Source organism: Phragmites australis, chromosome 2 (assembly GCF_958298935.1).
Source record: "Phragmites australis chromosome 2, lpPhrAust1.1, whole genome shotgun sequence".
Taxonomy (NCBI): domain Eukaryota; kingdom Viridiplantae; phylum Streptophyta; class Magnoliopsida; order Poales; family Poaceae; genus Phragmites; species Phragmites australis.
Genome location: NC_084922.1, coordinates 40,804,305 through 40,813,914, shown reverse-complemented (window position 1 = coordinate 40,813,914; position 9,610 = coordinate 40,804,305). Strand labels below are relative to the sequence as shown.

At 41.6% G+C, this 9,610-nt stretch overlaps 1 protein-coding gene across 3 annotated transcripts; it reads right to left on the bottom strand.

Annotated features, from left to right (window-relative positions):
* Positions 1 to 1,163: 1,163 nt before the first annotated feature.
* LOC133908877 (vacuole membrane protein KMS1-like) lies at positions 1,164 to 7,583 on the bottom strand. 3 transcript variants are annotated; one of them, XM_062351082.1, is made up of 8 exons: positions 7,235 to 7,583; positions 5,884 to 6,095; positions 5,571 to 5,649; positions 3,992 to 4,294; positions 3,281 to 3,435; positions 2,962 to 3,078; positions 1,870 to 2,055; positions 1,164 to 1,731 (listed from the first exon to the last, which is right to left on the bottom strand). In XM_062351082.1, the coding sequence occupies exons 1-8, from the start codon at positions 7,308 to 7,310 to the stop codon at positions 1,552 to 1,554; spliced, it is 1,308 nt and encodes a 435-aa protein (XP_062207066.1). In that variant the 5' UTR covers positions 7,311 to 7,583; the 3' UTR covers positions 1,164 to 1,551. The 3 variants fall into 3 exon arrangements, with proteins under 3 accessions (XP_062207066.1, XP_062207068.1, XP_062207067.1); XM_062351084.1 differs by having other exon boundaries at positions 2,962 to 3,012; XM_062351083.1 differs by having other exon boundaries at positions 5,571 to 5,640.
* Positions 7,584 to 9,610: the final 2,027 nt, after the last annotated feature.

Below are 9,610 nucleotides of genomic sequence, written 5' to 3'. Positions count from 1 at the left end.
ATCTGATCCTCACCAACTTATTCTTGTTCTTCCTGTTCTTCTTCTTCTCTGCAAATCTCTCTCTCCTGTGAAATTCGCTTGCTACCCGCAGTGGCTACAGTGCCGCACTACGTGCCAAGCTACCGGCTCCGGTAACATGTCACGAGCATTCTATTTGCAGTGCAATTTTTCGCTTTCGCGTAAGTAAAGTTGTTCGCCTCGTTCGAAGGAGTTCCAATGGCGGTACAAACACAAAGGTTACAGTACCATTTGCTTACCTTTGCCTGCTGAGGTGTAATCGCATTGCACCTGAAGCGGGATCCAGACTCCAGAGGCGCACGTATGCTTCGGTGACCAATCAGAAGATGACGGTACGTGAGCTACGAATCGAACTTCGAAATTTTGCTCCAAAAGATCAAAAGTAGCTGGTTAATAAGTTGATTGCGACTTGATTAACGAGCATGACGAATATCTCGGCTCATTCGGCAATCGAGCAGAGCTAGAAGGACGGCTCGCCCGACTCGTTATGGTATGTAACAAGCAAGCCAGGCGCCGGCTCCAAGCGGTCAAGCTTTTCGTCCATCCCTAGCTGGCTAGAAAAGCATTGTTGAAAAAGGAAATTGGAAAAGAACAACGATCCCGTCCGACTAACCCTGCACTACTTGAACTATGGAAGCATCCACAAGTATGGATCAATTTCTCCAGGCAGAGCATCTTAGAGGCAGAAAATTCTGTAGTCCCATCTTTTATATTAAAAACCTTTATACATTTCTCCACGAGAGGATGCACGTAGTAAACCGTAGACGCAATTCTTCTGAGTCCCACGCTTTCCTGCAGAACATGACGCACCGAAATTGAACGGGGCTACGAATACGAAGAAGGCGTTGTCAGCGATCGTCAACCAGGACCCATCGCACTTGGCGAGCAGTGAGCAGTCCCAGAAGGGGCGGAGCAGCTACTTGACTACTTGTACAGCACCCGGCCTGCACCGTGGGCGCCTGGACGGCGCGCATCACAAGTCTTGTGCTCACAGTTCACAGTTCCAGCGCGCGAATGGTGAGTTGGTGACACTTCTGGTATTAAAACCTACAGAATCACAGTTCCGGCACAGAATAAAATAGCCGAAGAACTATACTGTTAGCTATTGCTGGCACCAATTGTAAATGCGCATGTACATAGTAAACTTAACGATGGAACATATCGTTGTAGAATCCTGCCAAGTCTCTATTGTATTTCCTTCCAAAACAAATAGAACCAGGTACCAGTGATACATCTCGGTAAAGCAATCGTGCTTCATAAACAATACCTACTATTTATCCGTGTAGATGTTCGAAAAATAACAGGATTGATTCTCCTCCAGGAACAACCAGTACAGGCTCAATGACAGAAGGTCGCAGGCACCATTTGGCGACGCTAAACACATGTTTTTGTTCACTGTACAGATGAATAATTACTAATACCAATTGAGTGTTGAAACTTGGTATCATCTGCAAGGGCTTAGGCAGGAATTAAAGGCTATGGAGGAGAACCTGACCAGCTAGCAGCTGAATAAACACCACCTGTTGCACACCACTAGTTAGTGTTAGAATGGTCCGGGGTTGGGGAATCAGTAATAAGCTCCAACTCTATATCCTGCTGCTTTTTTAGATAATCCTGTGCTGTTGATGTGATTATCTTAACAAAGAAGTTCACAAGCACAAGCCATACTATACTGTTCCAGACCAATGTAAAAGAGAAATTCCACTGTTTGTCCTGTACACGGTATATTATAGAACATTAATGAACCGGTAAGAGAAAAGGAGATGAACAAAACCAAGATAACAATTAAGGGGCAGCTAAGACAGGTAATCCAAGCTCAAATGACCACGGATTTGAACTGAAGATACCAACCTCCATTTGTGAGGACGGTGAGACTGGTGCTGGTGGCGATAAATACTTCTCTTTGGCAGCGTGGAGTTTGGCAATCACAGATGGCAGGGTGGCAGAAAACCCAGGAATGTGACCAAATATCCAGATTAATTCCTTTTCCATAAGATACAAGAGTTGATTGTTGCACAAAGACACAATAAATAGTGTCTGTGGGAGAAGAAAAAAATGCATGTCAGAACAAAGGGTGCTGCAATTATTAGTGTCAAACAACCTGACAAATCAGGTATGTACAAGTACAAGCCAAAATGACTAAATAATTCGGTTAAGTCAGGTACCGTAAGAAGCTTAGCCAGAGAGGTTTCTCAACTAAGTTCACCGGGATTTTCAGGACTAAGATTAGAAGTACATCACGTAATTTTATACAAGCTTTAGTGAACTTAATATTTAATTTCAGTGGTTTTTTATCTTCTCTTAATATGGCGACCAAATAAAAAAGAATCAAACCAAATCTAGTTCAACATATTAAATTCAGTAACGAGTTATCATTAGGTTTATTTCATTTTCAGGTTCAACATTTCTTATAAAAAAAATCGAAATTCCAGAAGAAGAAAATAAAAAAGGGCAGGGATTGAACAAGAGCACGTGGCTGACTGAGCGCTCACCCTACTAATATAGAGCAAAGCAACTTAGGCAAATCCTGCCATATTTTGTGCTGAAATTATATCCAAAGGACCAGCATTGAAGGCCAAACATGTGTAAATCCTAAAAACCAAAGAAGATTCTCCATTTGCAATCTATTTCTACTTCGGTTTTTGCTGAGATAGCTTGTAAGGTTTCAAAATTCGAATCCAAGTGGACAACAATGATCACATACAACCCTACAACGCATAGAAGAATAGTTCAATCTTATGAAGTTACTACAAGACTGTCTTCTCAAAGCTTAAAAAGACTACTACGGTACTACCCACACATTCATATTAATGGAAATCTCTAAAAAATACACAAGGCCAAAGGTGACAATGGAGTGTGTGGCAACAAGTACAACAAAGTCACGTAACACAGTCGCACGTTAGCAATTATTATAAAAGTATGAATATAAGGTAGATGCCTCACCTGAATATGAGTCTTGATGATGGCCTTCCCAATCAAAGTTGCAAAAAAGAACTGCCAGAAGTGGACGCCAAATTGCCCACACATAATACCAGCAAGGTCAAAGAGTGGGTTTGGAACCTATAAGGGCAAGAAAATAAGGCAAATTTTTACCTATCAGGGACTAGAATAAAATATTCCTCGTAGAGGAAACTTATGGCAGCTATTGTACAGAGAATGCTTCTTTAGCTTATTTGTTGGTGTTGTTTTTATCAAATAGACAAATACTTCTATACAACATCCATACAAATTGACAAGACAGCATGGCAGACAGGAGACTAACCGAAGCAAGTATCAAGATAGTGAAGAAGTTGAGATGTTGAGAGTGAGAAAGAAGCCATCGCTTGGTTCGATTAAGAGTGGATGCTACTGGCCCATCTTTGGAAGTAGCAGCATCCAGCTCCTTGACAGCTTTTGACTCACTTCCTGACAAGCGAGCTGCAACATGGCATAACATCCCTTCAGAATAGGCAGCTTAAAAACGAGTAAAAGAACAGAAACTGAAATGCCACGAATAGCCTTTCTACTCTTTCCAATAATTCACAGGCAACACTTCTAGAAATGGTTTTTCTAAGATTCATCACACACACAGCTCCACTGCACCTCTAATGTACTACCCTAAATAAGCAACTCTAGTATGTCAAGATGAATGGGAATGGCACTGTTTTCATTAATTGATCATAAGAGTTTTACACATTTAAGAGAAAAAGAAAACAATAATTCAATGTAGCAAACACTAATTATGCAATATTTAAGTTGATGAACTTTAGGTGCCTTAAAAAGGACATAAAGTCCAATGTTAAATGAATATAGTAACAAAAGGACAGCATGTTACGTAATACAATAGCAGAAGAGATGTATCTGTTGCTGTTGAAACAAATCAGTTTAAAAGCAGCACAGAGGCTAGTAATATTATTTGTACAGAGATTAATGTTGTAGAGCATATAATAGAATATCATTACTTTTTTATATAAAAAAGGCCTTGCAATTTTACCTGCTCGTGATATAAAATAAGGTGGGAGCTCGCCAAGCGCAGTCCCAATGCCCCAAAGAACTGCTTCCAGCTGTATCTGAGGTAGTAAGTCGAAGACTGGGATCCTTACTGAATGAGCTGATGCTGGGTACACAGGCGGTCCAAATTCTGAACATTTCTTGTCAAGCCACGATGGCCCAACTTTAAGCTGTATGGTATCATATGGAGCCATTTTCAAATCAACCCGGCCACATTGAACAGCTTTAATAGTGAAGAGAGCAATATGAGGGCCCAGATACAGCACAAACGTATGCAAACCAGAACCTGCATTTTAGAATTTAAATCATCAGCTTTAAAAATAAGATTATTTTTCTGTTTCAGCAATAAAATGTTTCAGATTTGCGTGTTCTAGTTTCTAAATTTAACAGTTGGCGAGCACTAATTGCAACATGTGTTGGCAAACAAACCGGGTGATCGTATAGCCCACAGAAAATCATGGCAGCCAGTAAAAACTCCACCAAACAACAAGAAGAACGTGCATAGCGAAAAAAGCCATATCCTTCCAGACTACTAATAGTTAACCAAATAATATTTTAGAATCTTGACAGAGTGATGTTTCAAGACTAATGGAATATCCACCGATGACATAATATACCTTCCAAAGACAGGAAAGGAAAATGCATCAGCATTCTGCGTATTTATTTGATGTGGCTGCTCTGCACAGACAGCTAGGTACATACAACATAAGTTTATAAGTCCCAACACAGTCAGATTAAATGCTAACTATAGTACCAGTCGAACTAGAGGGCGAATGAATATAGATGGAGGAGGTGAACATCATGTGCAAAAGCACCATTCACAAAAACTCCATGGCACTAATTTTAACTGGTTAAAAGGTTCATTCAGAATATAAATCAAAACAGAGAGAATAAGTCTGTGAACTGGCCAGGATCCCACGAAAACTGTATACTGACAAGTGAAAACTAAATACTTGTCACTTTTGACTTTAATGTTTAAGTTTTGACCAATAATAATTTTTAAAATTCAGTGAAGTGGCAATACTATTGTTAGATTTATCATCTAAGGCACTTGAAGTATGTTACATATTCATAACTGTTTGCGTATGTATTTTTTAAACATTTACAGTTAAAGTGTAAATAACAAAGACAAAAAGGTGACCAGTGAAACCACTACTGACTGCAAGCTTGTGATATTTATTTCTCCAGTAGGTCAGCAACATAATAATATAGAAATTGCTGCCCATTGGTCACCTTCATCTTAATAAGGTTGCAAACACAAACTAAACAGGAATTTGTAGTACATGTTTTCCTTAAATGCAATAGATTTAGCAATAGTTACCAAAAATAAAGTATGCCGACTATCCTCTTTTTTCCCGTCTAACGAACTTAGAACAGTAAGTATATATGCTTAAAGCTCTCAATCACATCCACTGACTATGCAGTTAAGAAATAATAACCAAAATACTAGTAGGATCAAAAGGATCAATTAGCAAACACCAGCAACACTTTATTCATTTTATTTTGCTTTCTTTTTTATTGTAATTGAACTCCCAATGTTGTGAGGTGCAAATAAAACTTGCCTAGTCCAATTGATGAAGCCACACCTAATGAAACCCACCACAGCACAAATTTTGCATAATTAAGGAACTCCTGCATGCGTTTCAAGAAAACAACGTTAGTGCTTACATTACCAAGATGCTATCAAAAAAATAGTATTTCAAGAAAATACAAGATCTTTAAAGTGTATATCATCTTTGTTCAATATGTTGACTTTGCAGTAGGAACTCTATAAGAGTTAGAAAATACACTAACAGGTGTTCTTATCGAAATGCCTAGTTGTATCAGCATAAACACCAGAGATTTAAAAAAACATTAGAAGGAAATGCAACACACCTTCTTATGCAGGTCATCTGAAACAAAGAGTAAGATTCCAGGAGCTACCACCAGAAGAATTAGGAGAACAAACAAACCACCCTTACTCAGGATATATGTTGCTAATCTTTTCAAGTACCGTAACATGGCTAACATGAAAAAATGTAATGTTCTGAGTGGCTGCTTTGTAAGTGTCAAATTCTCCAAGTCCATTTTGTGTTTCTCCCGAATTTCTACAAAATAAAGAAATACATGAGATAAAAGAAAACCAGACCAACAGCACCAGTCATCACAACAACCAAAAACTAAATTAGTTCAACTACTAGTATTGTAGTATGTCTGGTTATCAAAAACGACAACTCACACTGCCATTGACAAATGCATAAATCGGAACATAGGTCATCATTTGTTACAAGTTGCCTTGCTTTGGAGGGAAAACAAAGGTTTAGTGCAGGCAAGCAGTTAATATGGTACCAGGGGATCTCAGCCCTTAACATGATACAACATTCACACCATTGTCACAAATTCAGTGCACCAAAAAAAAAAAGGCAAATTGATTAGCTATTCTTTGATTTCAGATTTTGAGTTGTGCACATCTTACTGTGTCTTATATACCAAATAAAGTTCTTTGTACAGCCAAGTTTGATGCAAATTCATGGTGTCCTAGTGTGCTATCGAAAATACAACTTAGTTATTCAACAATCAATGCAACACATCATTAAATTGCAGAAATCAGAAAGTAACACCCACATTCCCATAGTTATCAAAATTGCAGAAACCAGAAACTAAATAACTACATTGTCGTCGCAAATTTGCAATGCACCAAAACAATGTAGACAAGGTGGTGACTTGTTTAGCTATTCAATGGTTTCAGACTTTTGAGTTGTGCACATCATGCTGTCATTATATAACAAGTCCTCTGTAGAGCCAAGTTTGATGCAATTCATGCGATACAAAACCAACTAAGCCATTCAGCAATCCAAAATAGGCATCATAACATGCAAAATTCATATGCGCTAGTTGCAAGAATATTTGCCATAATGGCATCAAACATGCTTTACCATAATACTAAATTAGTGCAGGGTATGTGCAATGCACTGATCCGCATTAGAACCGGAACAAATCGTTATATTCCCAAACACACAGACATCACCATGCAAGCACCAACGCAACGAACCGGACATATTGCACTTCCCACTTCACAGTTATCCCCAATCTCACTCAACTACAGGTCCACTCCAAATTTTTCTCCCATTATACACCGATTTCAAAGAAAACCAGTCAAACCGAGCAAGGAAGCTAGCTAGGCCGATCTAAAACACCTCACAATGCCTTAGCGCCCGCACGCATGAAACCAAGCCAAGGATCTCACCGGGGATGACGCTGCCGCCTACGTTAGACCAGCACCGAGACGGCGGTGCCGCCGCAGACATCTTCCGGCGCCCCATCGCTCCCCCCTCCGTGACGCGCGAAAACCCTAGATCTGGCGGCTCGAGGGCACCAGAGCCACCATGGGCGCCCGGATCGGACCCGAAGCTCCTCTTAGGGCCCGGGGGCGGCCGCAGGGGATGAGCCGGATCGCTTGCTAGATCGGAGAGGCGGCCGCGGCGGAGGCGCCGAGACGGTGGTAGTTCCCTCCCGTGACCACGTCGCGCGGTTCGTTTCAAATTTTTTTTTCTTATTTTCCTTGCTCCGGTTGGTCTTTCTGGGGGTAAGCGACGGGGCCGTTTTTTCCGTTGTTGCGGGTGGGGGAAGGAAACAATTTTTGTGGACTCGCGTGCTGTGAAACTGGGCCCGCTTCGGAGAGGCTACTGACGCTGCAAAGTGGGGCCCGCGAGTTGTCTGGCGTGGTGGGTCCGGGTTTCAGTGACGGGCAGTGGCGTGTCGGGGTGTGCGCGCGGAGTAGAGCTTGTGAGCTGCGCGCCGAGACGCGAGGAGCCGGGAGTTTGTGAAGCCGGAGACGTGCACGGGAGGGGTGCGGTGCGTGCGTGGGCGGGATGCCTTGTTGCTAGCCGTCGCTTGCGATGCCTTCTACTTGAAAAAAAGGACAATGCTGTACCTCCATTTCCCGACGAGGATCGAGTTTGCGAGAAAGAAAATTTCCAAGGTTCACATTTCACTCCGATCTATGGCACGGAACATGCATAGATCAGTAAGGCCTGGCCTGCCTGTAACGTGGCTGAACCGAGCCTCTGATGTATTATGCATTGCGTTATTACTATCCACTTCACGTAGAATTTAAGAAGAAAACATTAAGTATGTTTCAGGTAACAAAGAATTTATTTATTCAGGTAGAAACTTGAGCGGAATAGTTAATGGTAGTGATATAGTTTATACTATATTTTTTAAAGTGGTAGCGTTGAATGCACAAGCCTTATGATTTCTCATTTTTTTTCTCAATGCAGTGTGTTTGTTTGACCGTATCTCTATAACAAAGTAGTTGATAGTTTAGTTGATTTTGGTGCAAGTTCTATGTCCCTGAAACTCGAGTTGTTGATGGACAAATATTCCTGAGTTTGTGCTTCATTTAACCGTTAGTCATGATCAGCTTGGTGTACTTTGTTAATGGAAGTTCATTTGTATCTAAAGAAAAAGAACGATAGTTGCCTTGCTCCTCATAGGAGGGGGGCATGTGCCCCTTGTGCTCATCAAATCCATGTACAAAAATCTCCTCTTCTAATTTGTGTTGAGAGTATGAAATAATATAATTAAAGTATCTACAAGCTACATTATTTATGCACTGTTGTCTATACGGCTATATCTACTAATAAATATTGCAGAGAAAGAAGTAGATGCAAAATGCACTCGTATTCATCTCAGTTACAGGTACATATACAAGCGCAGGAGGGCGACCGTGAGTAACAGATTGGCCTACATGCATGGATCATGTGCGTGAGACTAGGAGGGTAGGCGGCAGTGCCGTGAGAACTGGTAAGAGGCTAACAAACTAGCTAACGGTTTGGTGAACAATATATGTTCTCCTATACCCTCACCCACCCCCACCTCAATTTGTGCATTCTCTGTGAAAATGCACAAGCTGGATCGGAATTCATCAAAGAGCGTCGAAGGCAGTCCCTTTGTCATGATGTCCACAAATTGGTGTTGAGTCGGGACATGTAGGACACACAGCTGACCGAGAGCCACCTTCTCGCGAACAAAGTGTATGTCGAGTTCAATGTGCTTGGTGCGGCGATGGTGGACCAGGTTCTCCGAGAGATATACTGCACAAACATTATCACAATACATCACAGAAGCTTTGTTGATGTCAGTGTGCAGCTCGTGAAGAAGATTTCTCAGCCAGCAACACTCTGCCTTTGCATTCACCACTGCCCAGTATTCCACCTCCGCGTTGGACCTTGAGATAGTGATTTGTCACTTCGAGGACCATGATATCAGCGACTCTCCAAGGAAGACGCAATATCCGGATATCGAGCATCACGTGTCTGGACACTCGACCTAGTCCGCGTCCGAGTATGCAATCAGCGAGGTCGACGTCGAGCCAGTCAAACGGATGTCGTAGTTGAGAGTGTCACAGAGGTATCGCAATATGCGCTTGACAAGGGCCCAGTGCTTGTCATGCGACGCTTGCATGTGGAGACAAGCCTGGTTCATGCGACGTCTGGCATTGTTAGGGTTAGATAATGAATAGCGTCTACTATGCTCTAGTAGAAAGCAACATCAAAAGCGAGCTCGCCATCATGCATAGACAATTTGGGCTTGGTGTCGATTGGAGTGGATGCTGGTTTGC